This window comes from Ylistrum balloti, unplaced genomic scaffold, assembly GCF_031769215.1.
Source record: "Ylistrum balloti isolate Yb309-2 unplaced genomic scaffold, AGI_CSIRO_Ybal_v1 Utg370364, whole genome shotgun sequence".
NCBI lineage: Eukaryota > Metazoa > Mollusca > Bivalvia > Pectinida > Pectinidae > Ylistrum > Ylistrum balloti.
The window spans coordinates 222,980-246,384 of record NW_026782257.1 but is presented as its reverse complement, the minus strand read 5'-3'; the positions used below and the strand labels follow the sequence as shown (position 1 = coordinate 246,384).

At 32.5% G+C, this 23,405-nt stretch overlaps 1 protein-coding gene and 1 long non-coding RNA gene across 2 annotated transcripts in view; one reads left to right on the top strand and one right to left on the bottom strand.

Annotated features, from left to right (window-relative positions):
• The window catches only part of LOC132553890 (uncharacterized), a 39,231-nt gene that overhangs the window by 12,894 nt on the left and 2,932 nt on the right, over window positions 1-23,405 (top strand). Inside the window, exons 22-48 of the mRNA XM_060218179.1 lie at window positions 1-147; window positions 386-445; window positions 1,031-1,194; window positions 1,590-1,683; window positions 1,966-2,099; window positions 2,581-2,746; window positions 3,111-3,208; window positions 3,721-3,843; window positions 4,547-4,627; window positions 5,305-5,585; window positions 5,903-6,081; window positions 6,327-6,478; window positions 6,944-7,033; window positions 7,289-7,516; window positions 7,638-7,796; window positions 8,186-8,336; window positions 8,719-8,856; window positions 9,167-9,348; window positions 14,327-14,490; window positions 14,773-14,929; window positions 15,203-15,303; window positions 19,854-20,002; window positions 20,308-20,478; window positions 20,818-20,917; window positions 21,325-21,509; window positions 21,978-22,056; window positions 22,524-22,726. Coding sequence (XP_060074162.1) covers window positions 1-147; window positions 386-445; window positions 1,031-1,194; window positions 1,590-1,683; window positions 1,966-2,099; window positions 2,581-2,746; window positions 3,111-3,208; window positions 3,721-3,843; window positions 4,547-4,627; window positions 5,305-5,585; window positions 5,903-6,081; window positions 6,327-6,478; window positions 6,944-7,033; window positions 7,289-7,516; window positions 7,638-7,796; window positions 8,186-8,336; window positions 8,719-8,856; window positions 9,167-9,348; window positions 14,327-14,490; window positions 14,773-14,929; window positions 15,203-15,303; window positions 19,854-20,002; window positions 20,308-20,478; window positions 20,818-20,917; window positions 21,325-21,509; window positions 21,978-22,056; window positions 22,524-22,726 — 3,936 coding nt within the window. The remainder of the gene's footprint in view (window positions 148-385; window positions 446-1,030; window positions 1,195-1,589; window positions 1,684-1,965; window positions 2,100-2,580; window positions 2,747-3,110; window positions 3,209-3,720; window positions 3,844-4,546; window positions 4,628-5,304; window positions 5,586-5,902; window positions 6,082-6,326; window positions 6,479-6,943; window positions 7,034-7,288; window positions 7,517-7,637; window positions 7,797-8,185; window positions 8,337-8,718; window positions 8,857-9,166; window positions 9,349-14,326; window positions 14,491-14,772; window positions 14,930-15,202; window positions 15,304-19,853; window positions 20,003-20,307; window positions 20,479-20,817; window positions 20,918-21,324; window positions 21,510-21,977; window positions 22,057-22,523; window positions 22,727-23,405) is intronic.
• On the bottom strand, window positions 7,623-9,333 carry LOC132553891 (uncharacterized). The gene is made up of 3 exons (XR_009554362.1): window positions 9,228-9,333; window positions 8,631-8,854; window positions 7,623-7,749 (listed from the first exon to the last, which is right to left on the bottom strand). It is a non-coding gene; the product is annotated as an uncharacterized LOC132553891 (long non-coding RNA).

The window sequence follows — 23,405 nt, the reverse complement described above, 5'->3', positions numbered from 1 at the left end:
TTGTTTTCTGAAGTGTTTGCTGATGACCCGTTGTTTATGTGTGAAATTGCCCAGAACATGGTCACACAGGGGGCAGAGGAAGCACAAAGAAAACCAGCCAAGGAGAGACAGGCCATAATGTTGGCCACTGTTGGTAGACTTATGGAGGTAACAGCATGGTTCTATTCCTGAAAAGTTCATAAATAAACAAAAACAAACATAAATAAACAAAAATAAACAAAAATAAGAAAATAAAATGCTATTGACGTGATTTTCTATTGAAAGACTGTTTTGATTTTGTTTTATGTTAAATGAATATCATTCTTTGGTGCCGACAGTAGATACATATGGTTTTGGTTGAGTAAGTGTGTCTGTGTACATTTACCTGTAACTGGTTCTCTTACAGGCACTGACCTATCGATACAGGCTGATTAACTCCGCATGGGAAACTGACATATTGGCTAAGGTAAGAACTTGTACAGCATGGGGATCATCATCTAGTTTGATACATACAAGGTCACTACCTTAAGTTTGGTATATTGTTGTATTACGTCCTATTAACGACCAAGAGCATTTGAGTATGTGCCGGGTTTGATTGGTCGAGGAAAGCTGGGGTTTCTAGAGAAAAACCACCAACCTGTGGTTGGTACCTGCCAACTGCCCCATGTAGATCTCAAATGTACAACCCAGAGGTGGAAGGGTTACCGCAGCCCCCACTACTTAAAGGCTATACCCATAAAATGCAAAATAGGCATTTGCAATATTGTATGGAAGTATCAAACAAACTTTGAGACAATATGATTTTTTAAACTGCAGGATAGAATTTGAATAATTTGCCATGCCGACTTTGATAAAAGTTCTAATGATAAGAATAACAACTTTTGTAAATTCTGGTCATATCAATAAATTTTTTTCACATTCATTATCTTTTCAATCAATTATTCATCTGTAGAAAAATAATTTAGAATTTAAATACTGAGAAAATGAAAAAAAAATTCAAAAATGAAACCAAATTACATGAAAAGTGAATACCGTTTTCATTGTCTTCCAGATTTATAAGAAGCAGGCGGAGGAAATGGGTTACCATGAATCTCACATGTTTATACGCTTTGTCCAATTTGAGTATGCCTCATACAAGGAGGATGCTGGGAAACCTCCACCAACCTTCATGACCCAGGACCAAGATGAAGAATCAGCTGCTGACAGGTATTTCTTGTATACTTCCTTATCGTAATTCCTTCATTAATGTATGCAGCTCAATTCAAATAATATTGAAATTCCACAGCTATGTCAGATGTTTCACAACCATACCAATGCATGATAAAAATGCTTTGAACGTTTGGCAGTATTTGAACCATGACTCCTTCAGGAATTTGTAGGTTTGGTTCCAGATCTTAAAAATGTTTGGGTTTACCTCAAAGCAGGATCTTAAACTAGTTGTATTTATCATTTATCTATTGTTGACATCCAGTATTTTAAAAAATAAATTCTTGTGTAAGATTCCTGGAAGAGAAATAATACAGTTATTCAAATTGCCATTTTCTTTGTTTCTCTCCTGTTATACCTCTCCATTGATTGCTGTGTAAAATTTCATCATTTTGTGTCTACAGATACGTACCAATTAATCTGTTTCTTGCCATACATGAGTTAGATGAGGGCCATGTTGGCCGATTCAGCTTTCGAAGCAGAGAGGGTGTCCTGCAGGTAAGTAAATGTATATTAATATTTTTTTGCCATTTAACATTTTATAGACAGTTTGCTAGAAATAGACAAACCATTGAGGAACAGCTTACGATAAACTGAAATAAAGTTGATACAAGTTACACAGTGTTGTCTCTGTTTGTGGTGTTGATAATGTAATGTACAACATACACATCCTACAAAGGACTTGTTCTGTTGTCAGTCCATGTAGAACCTTAGGAAATTCATTGACTTCATATAACATAATCTTATTTGAAAAATTAACAGTTTTGAAATTATTTACAGATTATGCGCCCTGGTGGTGTAGAAAGTTTATCTGCGGTACTGAAGGCACAGATTGTACAGAAAAATGCCCTCCTGAGTGCCATTCAGCTTGTTGATGTCTGTACACCATTAAAAGAGCCAGAGAATTTCAAAAGGTACATCTCAAGATCATTGTTTTAAAACCTGCTATTGAATTATTGCGAATATTCCATTGATTATTCGTAAAAGTGATTTAATTGTATCGTAATTTGCCCAATTTGGCAATATGAATTGGAAACAAAATGACATACTTAAAATCTGTTTTTATTATTAAACTATGGAATTTCTTTTGGGTGAATGGATATGAAAAATGAAAATTTGCCCATCTTGTTTAGTCTCTAATGAGAAGAAAATTAGAATTTGTGCTTTTGGAATAATTATAAAACAAAATATTTGCTTTACATTGCTCTTTCTTAAGTCAGTTTGTGCTGCACTAATTCTCTATTGTCAAAGAATAAGTAGGCATTTCCAAAGGTTTGATGAAATATAGCAGTCAGGTTAATCTCCGTTTCATCAAAAAGAAGAAAAATCCTATACCAGAAAACTGCTGACATTTTTATAATCCAGTAAGAAAAGAAAATGCTTGACATTTTGTAGCGGAAGATTGAGTCCAACAGAAACAAAGAGTGAGAAAAGTTCCCTAACACAGTTGACCGGCTTCTCAAGTGGAACTGGGGGAACTGCTCTTGGATCTAAAGGTTTGGGCAGGACAGCCCGCAACAGACCCCTCCCTGAGTCTTTTGTTTCCATTAAACTGGAAAAGGTATGGCAATGTGACTTGTTCAAATTGGTGATAATTTATAATTCTATATACTCCAAATGCAAGAAAGTATTCTTTGTTTCCAGTTGATGCAAGATTTTTCGACAGGGCAGCTGAAAACTTCATCAGACGGTGAATTACTAATTAAACAAAATTTGTATGATATATTAACCATGCTGTAAGCATTATGGCAGTATTTTTGATTTGTAGAAAATTTTGTTATAAATTTGTTTGATTTCTCTATAATCAAAGTAATGGAAAATCATTCCTTGAAAAAAATCAATGTTAATTTTTTTTCATACATTTTTTCACATGTTTGTAATTGAATACACTAAATATTTGTAATATTACTTTATTATTCTCACAGACCCCTAGTCGAGACCTGATGCTGAATCAGTTTGTACACAAGAAGAGCCAGATGGGCATGCTACTTAGGAACACAGAGGAGATGGAGAAACTAAAAAGGTTAATACTTGAAACAGAATAGACACACGAGTCAGTTAATCTTGAACATTTGTCAAAGAGAAAAAGTTTTCCAAATATTTCAAATTATATTAATAATTATATAGAACTTTAAACATTTTACGATGAAGTCACGTTTCATTTGGAACTTAATCATGTAACCTTCAAGTTAATTGACTGTAGATTTAGATATTAATTGTACAAACCTGTTTAATTTGCATAGACTTGGAGTTTACTCTCAGTTGATTTAGAGTTTAACTGTTTAAACTTGGAGTATATTGGAAGTAGATTTTGGATTTGATTGTAAAATTACTTGGACTTTACTGAAAGTAAATTTAGAATTTACTGGTAAAAGCTTAAAGGTAATACTGCAAATAGGCTATAGTATCAGTAAGATAAATTTTGGTTTTTTGGGTTTTGGATTTTCCAAACGTTTTTTCTGTTTAGTCATGAATTTACAACTGGATATGTATGTATGTGTAAAACTTTCTAGACTCTATTTTTTTCTGTCACAGGAGCCTGATTTCAGAGTTCTGTTATATGTTTAATCGTCGTATGGCTCAGTTTTCTCTGAGAGGACAAATCATTGCGTACTACAACAGCATGCTCCGTCTGCTTGAGGACTTCCCAACATTACGGTAAATCCATAAATATCATTTTTGTACAGGAAAGAGAAATATACAGACAGCCATCAGTGCTAAATTTAGAATTACTTGTTGAAGGCAGTTGACTAAGAAATATTAAACTTTTCTATGCCCCTGACATTCTATGTTTAGAAGGATTCTGTGTCCTATCCTGTCCTGAATCACTCTAACAATTTCCCTCCATAAGGGGATATGATAACACTGTATACAAAGGTCATCTACAGTGGTTACAGGGACTCATTTACTGCTGTAGGAAATAATTAATGACTGCAGGGACTCATTAATGAATAAATAGTGACTTGCTGCAGTGACTTGTTAATATTGTTAGGAACTTATTAATGACTGCAAGGACTCATTTATAGTAGAAGGAACTTGGTAATGACTGCTGGGACTTGTTAATATTTACAGGGACTTATTAATAACCTCATTGTAAAGGGACACATTTATGATTACAGGGGCATGTAAATGGTTACAGGTGCTTGTCAATGGTTACAGGGGCATATTAATGGTTACAGGTGCTTGTCAATGGTTACAGGGGCATATTAATGGTTACAGGAGCTCGTTACTGTACATAGATTCAGTAATGGCTGCAGTATATTACTAATGTCTACAGAGAATTATCATGAATACTTGGTAGAGTTATCAGGACGTTAAATTTTACATGGACTCTGTATAAACAATTAATTAATATTGACAGGAACACCTATTTCATGCTGGGAGAACCAAGTGAAAAGAAAGAAGATGTGGAGGATCTATCTGGTCTCACTCCAGATCCAAGGTAACATACAAATGTGTTTTTACGAGAGCCATCAAATTCTAAAAATAACAATGAAATTTAGAGTACATGAGGTACATTATACATAAAATGATAGATATTAAACCAGTTTGATTTACCATTGTAAGACCATACATTTTTATTTTGAAGAAATTATCTTTCTTAAAAGTCTACCATTTGATTTTACAAGGTAGCTCTAACTGTGGAACCATTATTGAAATAATGTAGGACAACTGAACCTGATCTGAAAGGTCACCTTTGTTATGAGGCCACAGTAAAATAATGTTTAAGGTAACTGGTATTGTTTTAAGAGACCACCTGTAGTGAGGCACCATCCTTCAGAATACCATTTAATTTTACAAGGTAACTCTAACAGTACTGTGGGGGCCATTATGAAATTAATTTGGGACAGCTGAATCTGATGTAAAAGGTCATGTTTGTTATGAGGCCACCATGATATTATGTTTAAGGTGACTGATATTGTTTTAAGAGACCACCTGTAATGAGGGACCACCCTCCAGACTGAAGATGGTCTCTGAGTAGAGGTTTGACTATAAAAGTGCTTGTTTATCTCACAAAAACCAAACGTGAACACAAACTGATGATCCCAACTATATTGGGTCTTTTGCAGCAGATAATTTCATGTTTTAACAAGATAAGATTTGTGATTTGTTGTACAGACAGAGAAAGGCTCGTCCTCGCCAGCTTCTAACCAACAATGGAAAACATGTGTTGAATGTCTGGTTCATTCCACATCACACAGAGGCTTTGAGCATGTTCAAGAAGCTGGACGATGCTGATTGTGTCCAAGCTTTGACATATACCGTAATGATTGTTGCCTCGCTACATGACATGCTCCAGTATCTGTGTGCTCATTCACGGCTCGGTAGCTCTCTCGCTCGGCTCGGCACGCGAAGGATGGAGTTTGTCTCAGCAGACTGGGGTGGAATAGAAGGAATAGGTTAGATTTTGTTCTTAAAATTTTTTTAGCTTATTAAAATAAATATTCAGTGTTTCATCGGTGAAGTAAAATAATCTCATGTTGTAAAAACATGAAATGGAAAAAATATGAAAATGATAAATCAAAATATGAAGAAATATGAAATCATTCACAAGAAAAAAAAGAAATTTATTGAAAGGAAAAGTACTACTTCAGCTTTTTCATTTATTTTGTTTGTAACTATTTAATAAACAACATCATATAGCATATGTTATGGTTCTTCATATTTATTCACTTTAACACTGCTAAGTGTCTGCACTGCTTTCAAACATTTAAAGGATCTGAACTGAGAGAAATCCAAAAGCAGATTGATAATTTGCCGAACCCAAATGATCCTGCAACCATTGCTGAACTACTGAACCTGCGGAAGGAGGTCATGTTTCTGGAGTTTGACACAGCTGTCAGACACTGCATGACCGATACTTTCTTATCAACTGGAAATGTACAGGCATTCCAGGTAAGGGTCAATTGTTGTATTTTGAGTAATTTCCTGCATTTCTTCTGAATTAAATCCATATTTTGTTGAATTCAGTATCGTTAAATCTAAAAATTTCAGAGAAAAGAAAGTTCAATCCATGTTATAAACTTGAACACAAATAATATACAGAACGTGCCTCAAATCATAATTCCTGTTTTAATGAGGTAAGTCATTAATTTGTCAGACCATTAATCACTTACAATTAAAAAAAACTTTTTTGACAGTCAATCAAGCAGAATATCCACCATGCCCTTCCAGCCCTGAGTAACATTCAGCGCCCTAGTCTATACAGCAGTGAACTTACAATCCCAGAACCTTTAGAATCTAGGGATCTGGAAACTCGTGAACTTTTCCCGTACAGATCATTCCTTGGCCGGTACGTAGAAGGATTTTCTTACATATTGCAGTAATTTATGTTTCTTGATTTTAAAGAGATATTCTGATCTTTTTGAACGGCAGTTAATCTTTCAGAAAGTATTTAACCAATAGGATGAAAAGGCATTTGAAACAATAACTTTTTAACAAACCAGAGGGAAATATGTGAGATCATCTCAGATATTGTGATATACATATCAAATACGATACAAAAAAAAAACATTTGCTGAAAGTACAATCACAAATTTGTAAAATGTATTAAAGTGTTAAAAGCTCAAAACTAAGATTATCAATATTTTACTCCATCAATCAATAATCATTCTTTTAAACTAAACAATATTTTTAAATTTGAAAATGAAAATTTTATGTACAGATATTGTATTCTATAAACCATGTTTCAACATTTCAGAATGTGTAACTTTTTCTTTTGACTGAGGCCTTTGTTATTTTTATATGAATTTGACAGGACTGGACCCTTTTCATTGGCTCTCTGGCAGTTCCATATGATTGAATATTACATACAGTTATGTTTAGCTGGACTCAAGGAGGTGGACAGGTCAGTTTTGAAATCAATGATTTTTTTTTATTAGTAAAAAAAATTATAAATATGTAAGATAGGCGTTGGAAAAAAAGAACCTGTGGAAAAAACTTATAATGAAATTCAGCAGAATGATCAAATTAAGAATGAAAAAAGGAAAAAAAACAATGAAAGTGATTTCACAAAGAATGAAAAATAAACAAAAATGAAAACAATGATAAATAGTTGGCTGTTTTGAATGAAGAATAAATTGAAGTCTTGGTTTTATTTCAGACATGTAGCAAATGGTGAGATCCTGGGTGTAACACTGTTGATGGAAGATGCTTTACAGTCGGGCTACGAGGACCCATCATCTCTTGTAGAGGCTGAGGATGCCGAGTCAAAAGCCAGTAAGAAAGAGGGATCAGGGTCACAAGGAGGCTCAAGGACAGGGTCACGTGCCACAAGTCGTACAGATGTACATAAAGATCCACAGGAGGGTGTTGTCGCAGTAGTAGGTAAGTGTCACAAGAAAACCAAAACTGCCCTGTACCACAAAAACATATCTGTTCAAAATTGCTCGAGTCATTCATTACTTAGACAGTGATATTTGAACTTTTACCTTTGACACAGCCACTGGAAGCAAAAGTCTTTCTCGGACTCAACAGCCAATAGAGGCATACCGTCTGCTGAAGTTCTTCCTCATGCAATGGAAATGTCTGGAGTTCCTTAAGTTTGACTGGGGAAAATGGCGTCTGCAAGTTGAGAAGATAGAGAAACCGCCTTTATTCAAAGAGTTCTGGTAAGTCATTTATGGCAATTTAATAATGAGATCAAGTTTTGTATTAACAGATGGATGTCAAATAAAAGTATGTTTAAAAGAGAAATTCTCACCCCACTAAATATCAGTCACTTCATTCATATAAGAGAAATTGTCTTGTGAAATGATTTTCACACATTTTGTAGCAGTGGCAATGAATGACATCTGTTTGAACTTTATTAGCTCTTAAAATTTCAGGCCAAATATTGTCACTCCATACCAATACCTTCTTTAGAGAATGTTGATGAAATTGAAAGATTCTACCAGAAACAGATTTTACAAAGGAAAGATGTATAAAGTAAATCACCTTCTTAAATGATTATGAAAGAAAGTAAACACACAGAGGAGTGACAAATTTCTTGTTTTTACAGTAAACTGTATAAGACAGAGATTCTTATGCCAGTACTGACCAGCATTGCTCGTCGTCTTGGACAAGGTGAAATGTATGAAGGCATCGCCTTGGACACAGATCCACTTGTCATGCCAAAAGGGGCATCTGAAATTGAGGTCAGGTCTAAACAGGTGAGTGCACAGTTTGTTGGTGTAGTAGAGCTTTCATTTAAATCTTATCCCAGGAATGATGTTTAAATATGTTTTAAAAAGTTTGTTAATCTCTTAACATCTCATACTCTGTGTACATCAGTGTGCTAAAACTCTCCACACTGATCATATGTCTGATGGTGTTTGATGGTATTCAGCATCAGTATTCAGGTGTTTTATTATCAAAGTTTATAATTTGAGTATCCTGCGTTCAATTTGTATAGAAAGATAAAGGTTATTGAATTGACTAGTTTACACCTTTTGCTGAATAATCACCTGGTCCCTGTTGTACTGGGACAAGTTAAAAGTTGGCTGGTTCTTATCTGTAGATGTTAGGGGAATTTGGTTTCATTTTATTTTACAGCTGATCAAGTTGCTGGAAACATTTGAATGTCATCAAATCATGGAGATCCGGAAGAAGATTGCAAGGGAGATGACTCTTGTCACTGCAGAAAGAGCGCGGGAGGAGTCTGCGTTGTCAACAGATCTGTGGAAACGTCCTGTAAGAAACACTAATTAGTAATCTCTACTTGACACTAACAATACAGTACATTTTCTTGGTTTGAAAATCAGTGATGATTTTGTTTAGCAGCTTTTGGAAAAAAATAATTTTCATACTATTTTGATAACTTTTAAATCGGAGAGATTTTTTATCAAATTTACTTTAATCTTATCATTACATCCTTATGTATTCAACTGTAGAATCTCAGAAACATCACTAGAAAACTATAACTGTAATATGCTACAATTCACATTATAACTTGATCAACACGCCTCGTTATCATAACATACATTTGTTCATTTGATCACAGGCAATGAAGGAGAGTTTTACTATCAACAAACCTCATTTAACGGAGAACTTTGTTGACTTACTTATGTCGAATGCCAAAGAAGGGGAAGGAGGGGAGATAACTTTCTCCTCAGATCACCTCAACAGCTGTATCATGGAGCTGGCCTCACAAGTAATGGGGCGAGAGAAGAGCAACTTTGAAAGGTAAACAATGCTTGTTATTTGTATAGGAATATATTTCATTGGTTGTAAATTATGTTAGAAAAATGCTAACATACCAAAAAAAAAAAAAAATACCAAAGTTTTAAGTGTTCTGTCATGCAGAAGATCATCTGTTGAATTTCATAAATACGACCTTCTTCAAGAAATCAGAAAATATCTTTTTCAGTTAGTTTTTCGATTTGTAGTTTTTTTTACAGTATTTTTACAGTCAGTTTCAATGTTTACAGTATTTTACAGCCAATTTCTATGTTTACAGTATTTTACAGCCAGTTTCTATGTTTACAGTATTTTTACAGTCAGTTTCTATGTTTACAGTATTTTACAGTCAGTTTCTATGTTTACAGTATTTTACAGACAGTTTCTATGTTTACAGTATTTTACAGCCAGTTTCTATGTTTACAGTATTTTACAGTCAGTTTCTATGTTTACAGTATTTTACAGTCAGTTTCTATGTTTACAGTATTTTTACAGTCAGTTTCTATGTTTACAGTATTTTTATAGCCAGTTTCTATGTTTACAGTATTTTACAGTCAGTTTCTATGTTTACAGTATTTTACAGTCAGTTTCTATGTTTACAATATTTTTACAGTCAGTTTCTATGTTTACAGTATTTTTACAGTCAGTTTCTATGTTAACAGTATTTTACAGTCAGTTTCTATGTTTACAGTATTTTACAGTCAGTTTCTATGTTTACAGTATTTTTACAGTCAGTTTCTATGTTTACAGTATTTTACAGTCAGTTTCTATGTTTACAGTATCTTTACTGCCAGTTTCTATGTTTACAGTATCTTTACTGTCATTTTCTATGTTTACAGTATCTTTACTGCCAGTTTCTATGTTTACAGTATTTTTACAATCAGTTTCTATGTTTACAGTATTTTTACAGTCAGTTTCTATGTTTACAGTATTTTACAGTCAGTTTCTATGTTTACAGTATCTTTACTGCCAGTTTCTATGTTTACAGTATTTGTACAGCCAGTTTCTTTGTTTACAGTATTTTTACAGTCAGTTTCTATGTTTACAGTATTTTTACAGTCAGTTTCAATGTTTACAGTATTTTACAGCCAGTTTCTATGTTTACAGTATTTTACAGCCAGTTTCTATGTTTACAGTATTTTTACAGTCAGTTTCTATGTTTACAGTATTTTACAGTCAGTTTCTATGTTTACAGTATTTTACAGCCAGTTTCTATGTTTACAGTATTTTACAGTCAGTTTCTATGTTTACAGTATTTTACAGTCAGTTTCTATGTTTACAGTATTTTTACAGTCAGTTTCTATGTTTACAGTATTTTTATAGTCAGTTTCTATGTTTACAGTATTTTACAGTCAGTTTCTATGTTTACAGTATCTTTACTGCCAGTTTCTATGTTTACAGTATTTGTACAGCCAGTTTCTATGTTTACAGTATTTTTACAGTCAGTTTCTATGTTTACAGTATTTTACAGTCAGTTTCTATGTTTACAGTATTTTACAGTCAGTTTCTATGTTAACAGTATTTTTACAGTCAGTTTCTATGTTTACAGTATTTTACAGTCAGTTTCTATGTTTACAGTATCTTTACTGCCAGTTTCTATGTTTACAGTATCTTAACTGTCATTTTCTATGTTTACAGTATCTTTACTGCCAGTTTCTATATTTACAGTATTTTTACAATCAGTTTCTATGTTTACAGTATTTTTACAGTCAGTTTCTATGTTTACAGTATTTTACAGTCAGTTTCTATGTTTACAGTATCTTTACTGCCAGTTTCTATGTTTACAGTATTTTTACAGTCAGTTTCTATGTTTACAGTATCTTTACAGTCAGTTTCTATGTTTACGGTATCTTTACAGTCAGTTTCTATGTTTACGGTATTTTTACAGTCAGTTTCTATGTTTACGGTATTTTTACAGTCAGTTTCTATGTTTACGGTATTTTTACAGTCAGTTTCTATGTTTACGGTATTTTTATAGTCAGTTTCTATGTTTACGGTATTTTTATAGTCAGTTTCTATGTTTACGGTATTTTTACAGTCAGTTTCTATGTTTAAAGTATTTTTACAGTCAGTTTCTATGATTACAGTATCTTTACTGCCAGTTTCTATGTTTACGGTATTTTTATAGTCAGTTTCTATGTTTACGGTATTTTTATAGTCAGTTTCAATGTTTACAGTATTTTTATAGTCAGTTTCTATGTTTACAGTATTTTTACAGTCAGTTTCTATGTTTACAGTATCTTTACTGCCAGTTTCTTTGTTTACAGTATCTTAACTGTCATTTTCTATGTTTACAGTATCTTTACTGCCAGTTTCTATATTTACAGTATTTTTACAATCAGTTTCTATGTTTACAGTATTTTTACAGTCAGTTTCTATGTTTACAGTATTTTACAGTCAGTTTCTATGTTTACAGTATCTTTACTGCCAGTTTCTATGTTTACAGTATTTGTACAGCCAGTTTCTATGTTTACAGTATTTTTACAGTCAGTTTCTATGTTTACAGTATCTTTACAGTCAGTTTCTATGTTTACGGTATTTTTACAGTCAGTTTCTATGTTTACGGTATTTTTACAGTCAGTTTCTATGTTTACGGTATTTTTACAGTCAGTTTCTATGTTTACGGTATTTTTATAGTCAGTTTCTATGTTTACGGTATTTTTACAGTCAGTTTCTATGTTTAAAGTATTTTTACAGTCAGTTTCTATGATTACAGTATCTTTACTGCCAGTTTCTATGTTTACGGTATTTTTATAGTCAGTTTCTATGTTTACGGTATTTTTATAGTCAGTTTCAATGTTTACAGTATTTTTATAGTCAGTTTCTATGTTTACAGTATTTTTAGAGCCAGTTTCTATGTTTACAGTATTTTTACAGTCAGTTTCTATGTTTACGGTATTTTTATAGTCAGTTTCTATGTTTACGGTATTTTTATAGTCAGTTTCAATGTTTACAGTATTTTTATAGTCAGTTTCTATGTTTACAGTATTTGTACAGCCAGTTTCTATGTTTACAGTATTTTTACAGTCAGTTTCTATGTTTACGGTATTTTTACAGTCAGTTTCTATGTTTACGGTATTTTTATAGCCAGTTTCTATATTTACAGTATTTGTACAGCCAGTTTCTTTGTTTACAGTATTTTTACAGTCAGTTTCTATGTTTACAGTATTTTTACAGTCAGTTTCAATGTTTACAGTATTTTACAGCCAGTTTCTATGTTTACAGTATTTTACAGCCAGTTTCTATGTTTACAGTATTTTTACAGTCAGTTTCTATGTTTACAGTATTTTACAGTCAGTTTCTATGTTTACAGTATTTTACAGCCAGTTTCAATGTTTACAGTATTTTACAGCCAGTTTCTATGTTTACAGTATTTTACAGTCAGTTTCTATGTTTACAGTATTTTACAGTCAGTTTCTATGTTTACAGTATTTTTACAGTCAGTTTCTATGTGTACAGTATTTTTATAGCCAGTTTCTATGTTTACAGTATTTTACAGTCAGTTTCTATGTTTACAGTATCTTTACTGCCAGTTTCTATGTTTACAGTATTTGTACAGCCAGTTTCTATGTTTACAGTATTTTTACAGTCAGTTTCTATGTTTACAGTATTTTACAGTCAGTTTCTATGTTTACAGTATTTTACAGTCAGTTTCTATGTTTACAGTATCTTTACTGCCAGTTTCTATGTTTACAGTATCTTAACTGTCATTTTCTATGTTTACAGTATCTTTACTGCCAGTTTCTATATTTACAGTATTTTTACAATCAGTTTCTATGTTTACAGTATTTTTACAGTCAGTTTCTATGTTTACAGTATTTTACAGTCAGTTTCTATGTTTACAGTATCTTTACTGCCAGTTTCTATGTTTACAGTATTTGTACAGCCAGTTTCTATGTTTACGGTATTTTTACAGTCAGTTTCTATGTTTACGGTATCTTTACAGTCAGTTTCTATGTTTACGGTATTTTTACAGTCAGTTTCTATGTTTACGGTATTTTTACAGTCAGTTTCTATGTTTACGGTATTTTTACAGTCAGTTTCTATGTTTACGGTATTTTTACAGTCATTTTCTATGTTTACGGTATTTTTACAGTCAGTTTCTATGTTTACGGTATTTTTACAGTCAGTTTCAATGTTTACAGTATTTTTATAGTCAGTTTCTATGTTTACGGTATTTTTACAGTCAGTTTCTATGTTTACAGTATCTTTACTGCCAGTTTCTATGTTTACAGTATCTTAACTGTCATTTTCTATGTTTACAGTATCTTTACTGCCAGTTTCTATATTTACAGTATTTTTACAATCAGTTTCTATGTTTACAGTATTTTTACAGTCAGTTTCTATGTTTACAGTATTTTACAGTCAGTTTCTATGTTTACAGTATCTTTACTGCCAGTTTCTATGTTTACAGTATTTGTACAGCCAGTTTCTATGTTTACAGTATTTTTACAGTCAGTTTCTATATTTACAGTATCTTTACAGTCAGTTTCTATGTTTACGGTATTTTTACAGTCAGTTTCTATGTTTACGGTATTTTTACAGTCAGTTTCTATGTTTACGGTATTTTTACAGTCAGTTTCTATGTTTACGGTATTTTTACAGTCAGTTTCTATGTTTAAAGTATTTTTACAGTCAGTTTCTATGATTACAGTATCTTTACTGCCAGTTTCTATGTTTACGGTATTTTTATAGTCAGTTTCTATGTTTACGGTATTTTTATAGTCAGTTTCAATGTTTACAGTATTTTTATAGTCAGTTTCTATGTTTACAGTATTTTTAGAGCCAGTTTCTATGTTTACAGTATTTTTACAGTCAGTTTCTATGTTTACGGTATTTTTACAGTCAGTTTCTATGTTTACGGTATTTTTATAGCCAGTTTCTATGTTTACGGTATTTTTACAGTCAGTTTCTATGTTTACAGTATTTTTATGGTCAGTTTCTATGTTTACAGTATTTTTCCAACATGTTTCAATGTTTACAGCTACACAATGTATTATGAGAACCTGATGAAGGTGCATCACCAGCTGCTTTACCAGAAGGAACAGGAAGTGAAGCAACTTAAGGACCAGATCAAGTTGTACCAGAACAACATCCAAGTGGAAGTCCAGTCTGATCTAGCTACACAGGCACATGATATGTTGATGGGTAGGTTTCCTTGTCAAGTTGTACCAGAACAACATTCAGGTGGAGGTCCAGTGTGACCTAGCTGCACAGGCACATGATATGTCATTGGGTAGGGTTTTCTGACCATGGCATACCAGAACAACATCCGTTGATCTTAAATAACCATGTGGCACATCTCTTGTAAGGAATTAATGTTTTGTTTTGATGTTGTTAAAGTATAAACAACAGATAAGAACCTCAGAAGATTGTGTAATAAAATGATTGTGCTGGTCTGTGTTGTAAGATCACTTATACTACCTACAGAAATCACTGCCCTGCGAGCCAAGATCTATGAGATGCGAACGACAACACTGAATCAGGAGGCAGAGATACGAGACAAAGTGAAGAAGGAATACAACGACCTCATTGGGAACATGATGGAACTATGTGATCACATCAAGGCAAAGTTTGACGAGTTCAGGTATGACAGACAAACTTTATAAGATTTCTTTCAAAAGTTTTTGAAACATATTAATCGTACCTTCATTATATTTTTTTTAACATGTTTATTTAAATTCTTTTAGAAATGAAAAAGATAGAAGAAAAAATCAAAATGAATTTTGAAGTTTGATATGTAGCTATTTTTAGCTTTGACCTGTTCTTAGCTTACCATCTAATCTTCACACCTAGAGATGTTTTAAAATGGAATTCAAAATTACGTTAGATATTATATATTACTTGACTTTATTTTCAGGCACGAGTTACATGATGACGTGAATGATATGATCACAGATACACGACGAGAAACACTCAGGGCCATGGAGAGTGTCAAACAAAAATCAATGGCAGATGCAGGTAAGAGTTACCTCCCTTCTGTCCTGTTTGATCTGATCTTCTGTGAAAAATGCTTTACTGTGAATAATACTTTGATGTCTTGTTTTGTTGTTATGCAGCTGTGTAGGTCACTCATTTGTAGTGAATTGAGGATGATCTTTTTGAATGTTATGGAACTAGGAAGTTGTGGAGTGTCTTTCTGATTTGTATAAATATGTTAAACCAAAAAAATCTTTTTTAACCACATAATTTTTACAGTTCAGTATGTGTGATTAACACATACCCATCACCCCATCACAGATATAAATATGATATGATGATCTCATTTAATACTAGTGAATTATTTTCTTTTTATGAAATAATTGTTTCTGTATTTGTCAATTCTCTCTCTCCCTCCCTGTCTCTCTCTCTCCCTCTCCCTCCCTCCCTGCCTCTCTCCCTGTCTCTCTCTCCCTCCCTGCCTCTCTCTCCCCCTCAAGACCAGCCTTTGTTTATGTCATTCCATCATCCTTTCTATCTTTTTATTTCTCCATTTTGTTTGTTAGTTACAGAAAACAACTATGTAGTACTTTCAAATCATTTATACTTCACCTCAGCATCTGAGAAAATAACATGATAAATTCAGTGTATAATGATTAAAACACATCTGTTTGTTTGTTGGGTTCATAGCACCATGAACACCCAGGATCATTTTAACATTTTGAGGTGGGCGTTTCCTTGTGGTAGTTGTTGGATATTTTACTGAAAAAACATAAATAAGGCCTATTGTATGCCATCCAGAGCAAGGAGATTAGAGTGCCTTACCTGAGGACACAACTATGACAGCACAATGGTCCATTTCTCAGCTCCCATCATGAAACACAAACTCCCACTGGAAGGGAGGGTTGAATCATGCATTCAGAAACCTCTCGAGGTTACATAGGCCTATAATGTACCAACATGTATTTTATGTTTAGGAAAACCAAGATTACCTCATGAATAACATTTTCTATGTTTACAGTATCTTTACTGCCAGTTTCTATATTTACAGTATTTTTACAATCAGTTTCTATGTTTACAGTATTTTTACAGTCAGTTTCTATGTTTACAGTATTTTACAGTCAGTTTCTATGTTTACAGTATCTTTACTGCCAGTTTCTATGTTTACAGTATTTGTACAGCCAGTTTCTATGTTTACGGTATTTTTACAGTCAGTTTCTATGTTTACGGTATCTTTACAGTCAGTTTCTATGTTTACGGTATTTTTACAGTCAGTTTCTATGTTTACGGTATTTTTACAGTCAGTTTCTATGTTTACGGTATTTTTACAGTCAGTTTCTATGTTTACGGTATTTTTACAGTCATTTTCTATGTTTACGGTATTTTTACAGTCAGTTTCTATGTTTACGGTATTTTTACAGTCAGTTTCAATGTTTACAGTATTTTTATAGTCAGTTTCTATGTTTACGGACACAACTATGACAGCACAATGGTCCATTTCTCAGCTCCCATCATGAAACACAAACTCCCACTGGAAGGGAGGGTTGAATCATGCATTCAGAAACCTCTCGAGGTTACATAGGCCTATAATGTACCAACATGTATTTTATGTTTAGGAAAACCAAGATTACCTCATGAATAACATGACCACAATTTATGAATGAGAATGAGTCTGTATTTCATCTCTGGATGTTTATTGCTACTAACTCAATGCTATTTGGCCATTTATATTAGTTATCATTGATAAGCACTGTAAATGCTGACAGAACTATTGTAAGTTCAGTGACAATGCACTTTATACTGACTTTTTTTTTAAATTTCGAGGCATGGTAACTGAAAATGATTCAAATATTATTTCAAAGTTATTATTAATTTAGTAGTTCATTCAGATTGATGTAATTATCGTGTTTATTTGGTGAATTAAACAACTTTCTCTCGGGGGAAGATAAAGAATAATTTATGACTTTGAGACAACCTCTAGGATTGTGTTATTCCATTCATTACTGAAATATTGTTGTGATATCAATACATATTTGTGAATTGATGTCATATCTATGTAATTATTGGTGAGTATTCTGTTTGAAACAATATATAACAATTTTCTGATCTATGCACAAAAAGGGAAATATCATGTGTTAACCATTTCATCTGCAATGGACAACTATTGTAATTGTTTGATTTGAAGTTGTGAAAAGTGAAATAATTTATTTTATGTCTTTCCTTTGCAGCATAAAAATTATTCTCAGCCAAATTTTTATCCTACTGATCATTAATTTTGTGTGTGTGTGCTGTTCTGTATTCATGTTCAATTGTTTCCTCTACTTCAAACAATAAATTCACCTCTACATAAACAACAACACATATTTATGAAACACTATGTCCCTGGTTGCTTCAAAATTCTTAAATGTGCCGCACATGCTAATTATGAAAGCCCTACCCCTTATGGTGCAATAGTTATGGCCAATGTTAATTTTTTTTACAAATGTAGATCAAAGGTCACTGTCAAGGTCACATGATGAAAAAGTTTGGTACCTCTGGAAACATGCCAAATATGAAAGCCTTGTCTCTTATGGTGCAATAGTTAAGACCAAGGTTAAAGTTGAAAACAAACAAACAAACAGACAAACAACCAGTGGATAGGTCAAATGTTCAACATTTAGCAACATATAAATGATTTTTTTCCAGCAGGTTGGCCAAATGTTCAACAGATAGATGCTTTTTGCCAGTAGATGGGTCAATGTTCAAATTTATGAAAAGATCTCAGGCCTTTGTTGAATCAATATATATATTTCAATGTGCATTATTTTCAAGAACAATTTTCCTATTTTTCTTACGGAACTCTTTCAATGTTTAAGGCTTAAAACAACCAGAATGTAAGTAACATTGTTAAGAAGTTGCTTCTGTTTTTTTTAATTTTTTTTTTTTTTGCTATTTCCAGTTTATGCCTTTTGAAATAGTATTATGGGATTCTTTTTGTGTGACAGCACAGGTGTGACTTTCTGTATACACCCTTGGCCAGCAATTCCTACAACTACACTATCTCGTCCATCATACCATCCATACAAAATCATACTTAGTGACTTGACTTAGATTTAGACACGAAGATTTAGAGAAAATATCCTGTTCACTCTCTTCACTGTTGGTAAAGAATAGTTTTTGTTAATTTTAGGTCATTGTTGATATATTAAGTAGGAGAAAACATGCTAATAAGCTGAATTAAATGTTCTGCACAGTATTTATCCATAAAGAAGTCTATATTCGGTAATAAGCCCACCCATATAAAAATTCCCAAATCATTGTCCTGTAAAAAGCCCACCCCATGCTTTTGAGTCAAAGTTTCCCAGGTATGTGTAATGGCTCCTTGGGGTTATTGAAGATGAAAAAAGCAAATTTTTGAATTAGGCACTAATATTAATTGAATACATGTAGGCAAAACTGTAAATCTACATATAATTTATCTTTTTTTATAATACCCGAACAATTACAAACTAAAGCATTCAGATAAGTAATCTTTTGTTGGTGACAGAAATCAAACACGTTGTATCTGTTTTAAATTTGTTTGAAATGTTGTTAGAAATAAACAATAGATGAAAATTAATCAATGCTTTTACAAGTGCCCATGGGTTTGAGTGATTCTATGTCTAAAATATACATGTTACTACCTAGAGTCTAAAATCATTCAAAATACTCTGTAGTATACAAAATTATAACAAAAAGTCTTCTAACTGAAGGTTGGTATCATGACACCTTGTAGTCCTGTATATGCTGTCCAAAGTGTCCCTGTTTCAGTTGAAGTACTGGTAAATAGCATATTTCTTGGCATGTTAGATTGAATATTGCTATGAAGAGCATTCATTGCATTTTTGTGGCATTTTGCTTACTAGTTACAAGTTCCGTTCAATATATTTAGCATTTCAGGGTAGCATTAGTAATCTGTGTGACCTATTGACCGACAAACGCTGAAAATTTTTACAGGTTAGAATTATCCTGGAAAGGTTAAATTCATTACTGGGCCCTTGGTTCTGATTGGCTAATTACTTCCATACCTGTTTTCTGTCAAGGGGGATAATGAGGGTTGTTCAATTGTGTGATATCTATTTTGTGAAACAGCTTTACTTAAATTGACAGACAAAACAATTAGACGATTAGATAGGTAGAAATGGTTTTTTTTTAGAATTTCTTGGATATGACATTTTCAAATAGTTAGATATTTTTAGATGTGATAGATGTCAGTTTCATGTTTTGAGTTTCTGTTTTATTTTGGTTTAAGTGCCTTTTTATTTCAGATAGAGAGCTATTGATGTAAGAGATAATTTGTAGACACTAAACCCCAGTGATTTTATCAAAACAGCTAAGCAAGATTGATAAATGTGATCACTTAATTAAATTAACAATTTCACATACAAAAGTATGTTGTGTTGATTTCATAATCATTTGTTTTGTCATACAAAGTGTAATATATGTATCATGTATTGCTATTTTGTTGTTATACTAATGAAAGCTTCATTTCATATATATTTGTCTGTTCTTTCCTTTTTATCACCAAACTCAAATGTTGCCTGATGCCTTATTTATTTATTATACTTGTGAAGATGAAGAACTGATCCAGAGAAACCTTGCCAAGTCTGAACAGATACGAGAGCTGAAGAACGAGAACCATAATCTGAACGTCTTGGTCCTCAAGATCAAAGCAATGAACAACTGGAGACAAAATCACACCAACCTGGGCTTTGTTAAAACAGTAAGTCTGCTCCAACTCAAAATCACACCAACCTGGTAATGTTTTTACTTGTCAATTTTATGTTCTTGTATATTTGGGTTGAGAAGTCAAAATTGGGGCCATTGACAATTTCCAATTATTCAATCCTAATTCTAGTTCGTTTTTAAAACAAATCTAAAATCCAAGCTCTTCACTTGTACATAAATGACAAGACATAGAATGTGCTTTATGTTTAGAGATTAATCTGTGTATTATCAAATAAAAAGTTTGATTTTGTTGTCAACATTTTTTTTTCATGACAGTTTTTTCTGTTTAAATTTTGACAGATAAACAAACTGAAGATGGATGCTAACCAGAGTAAGAAAGAATATGTCCAAATTAAGATGAAAGCAGATGAGAAAGTGATTTTACTCCGGCAACAGCTGTCTGCTATCAGAAAGGCTCTCACCTCTACAGAAAAAGAATGTAGTGAAATACGTAAACAGCTTGACAAAGAGGTACGTTAGAAGAAAACATCAGTGTTCAAAAGAATGTTCTCCTTCAAAAAAGTTCACATTGAGAGTCAAATTTGTTACACTATTCAATTGTGAGTGTTCTATTCTAACCTGCTGTATAAATGAGTAACATCAAACTGGGAAGTAATCTTAAGATGGATAGGTGTACTTTTAATGGAATACTCACAATATGACAGAGATAGTGGATCACTGGTCACTTGGAACACTTAGTATTTGAGAGAGGAAGGAAATTGAAATTGCTGTGAATTACAGTATAGAGTTATGAATTTTAAGTAGTCCACATACTCAAATACATTCTGTTTTTCTGTTTTGTTTGTATAGTTGAAGGAGAAATTGGAGAAGACACATGAAGAAATGCAGCGAGCAGCAAGTCAGAAACAGCTAGAAATGGCCAAGCAAGCAAACATAGAGAAACTGGTGAGTTTGATGTTGAAGTCGGAGGACATGTTTATGAAGCCAAGAGTATGATATTTGTTCAGGAGTCATGTTGAAGTTAGTGACTGATTTTGAAAATTAAAGTCTTATCTAATGAGTAAAGATCACAGTGTGATTAAATGTCCAATCTTTGAATATAAAACTTTTGTAAGTACCATTTATATTGTCTAGTTTACCATCTATGTACTTGTACAACTTCAAGCAGAAAATTTCAAGAAAAAAATCTGCCTATAACGGCTCATTTATTTCTCATCTCACTTAGGAAAATAATTTTGTAATAAAATTTTGAGTACAGTTGGAAAAAATGTGACAGAAAAGATTCAGAGATTTTTTTACCGAAAATTTGTATGAAGATTCTTAGAGAAATGATTTTATCAATGTATCTACAGATAGAGGAGTTGGACTACAAGGACACAAGGCTAAAGACAATGTTAGACGTCCAGGATAAAAACCAGAAGTTCCAGATCATCCAACAGGAAAAAGTACGCAAGGATGTGGACTGCATCAAGAAACAGCTCAACCATGAACGTGGGCTTAAACTGGATGCCTTCAACCGTGTCGATGAACTCCAGACTCATGTAAATATAATTTGAAATTGTTGATTTTAGTGAAATGCAAAAAATTTATAGACTCAAATAAAGTGTCATCTATCCTCTTCGCAAGGGATAGAACTGTGTGATGTGTCTTGTGTGAGGTTTCAGTGCTCATTGATAGGAAAAAATGACAGCACTTTCCCAATAAATTAATTATCATTAACAGAAATCTTAAAAAATTTCAAAACACGGTTATAATAATCATAATAATTTTTTTGTTTTCTGGTACAAATATTTTACTGCCATTTTCCAATTTTCCAGTTTGCTTTCAGTATTGAATTTCAACAGTAGCTGATTTCCAACAAGGCCATTCGATTCTTGTTGTATGTGAAAATTCTTTTTGACTAATTTATGCTGCGTAATCATACTTTTTTCCAAGGATTTTGATAATAAGAGTATTTTTTTATCAGAACTATTGACTAAAATATGTATTTTTTGTATTATGATTTTTAGGTATACGATATGGAATCTGCCTTTATGACCAGGACACAGTCTGCCATTACAACACGGCCTCTTTCTCCTGCCCAAACAGGTCAGTTACTGTATACTTAAACCATCTTTGTATCCTTTGGTCAAAATCTGTTGGAATTTAAAGGGATATTTTAAAATTTCTGTGTTTTTGGTTGTACATGTTCAGGGAATATTGTGTCAATTAAATATTTTGCTACATAATCTCTCTACTAAATTCACACTTACGTAACTTCTATGAATTATACAGTAAATTTCAGACTTAATGTTGAAGTTTGATTTTTGATTTGTTGGTTGGTAATCAAACTTATACTTACTCATTGTTAGAAGTTTTTTGTGATAATGTATATTTAGACTGACTCCTGTCTGATCCCTGTCTCTAACACATTGTATATTTATGTCTTTTCCAGAATATTAAAAAAGACAAATTATTACCCGTTATCAAGATGAAGATTATTGTGTATAATTAGTTATAGTAAGTATTACAGCTGAAAGTAAAGAAATTATCATTCCTTTGATTTTTGTTAACAGTCAAGTCCAATAACTCCAAACGAGCTCAGTCTGCCTACGGAACAGCACGGAGTCGGATGTCCAGTCGTGGAACTCCCACATCCTCCGGGGTCTGGCCTCCACCTGTCTCCTGGCCTGCGGGTCACAGGAGCTTGACCGCTGTCCCACCCTCCACGCTTGACCACAACAACCTCGACAAGAAGCCTATACAGCGACCCAAAACTGTAAATAATCTGTATTATCATTGAAATTATAAATCTGATTTCTACCACAAAAACTGTAAATAATCTGTATTATCATTGAAATTATAAATCTGATTTCTACCACAAAAACTGTAAATAATCTGTATTATCATTGAAATTATAAATCTGAATTCTACCACAAAAACTGTAAATAATCTGTATTATCATTGAAATTATAAATCTGAATTCTACCACAAAAAACTGTAAATAATCTGTATTATCATTGAAATTATAAATCTGAATTCTACCACAAAAACTGTAAATAATCTGTATTATCATTGAAATTATAAATCTGAATTCAACCACAAAAACTGTAAATAATTTGTATTATCATTGAAATTATAAATCTGAATTCTACCACAAAAAACTGTAAATAATCTGTATTATCATTGAAATTATAAATCTGAATTCTACCACAAAAACTGTAAATAATCTGTATTATCATTGAAATTATAAATCTGAATTCTACCACAAAAACTGTAAATAATCTGTATTATCATTGAAATTATAAATCTGAATTCTACCACAAAAACTGTAAATAATCTGTATTATCATTGAAATTATAAATCTGAATTCTATCACAAAAACTGTAAATAATCTGTATTATCATTGAAATTATAAATCTGAATTCTATCACAAAAACTGTAAATAATCTGTATTA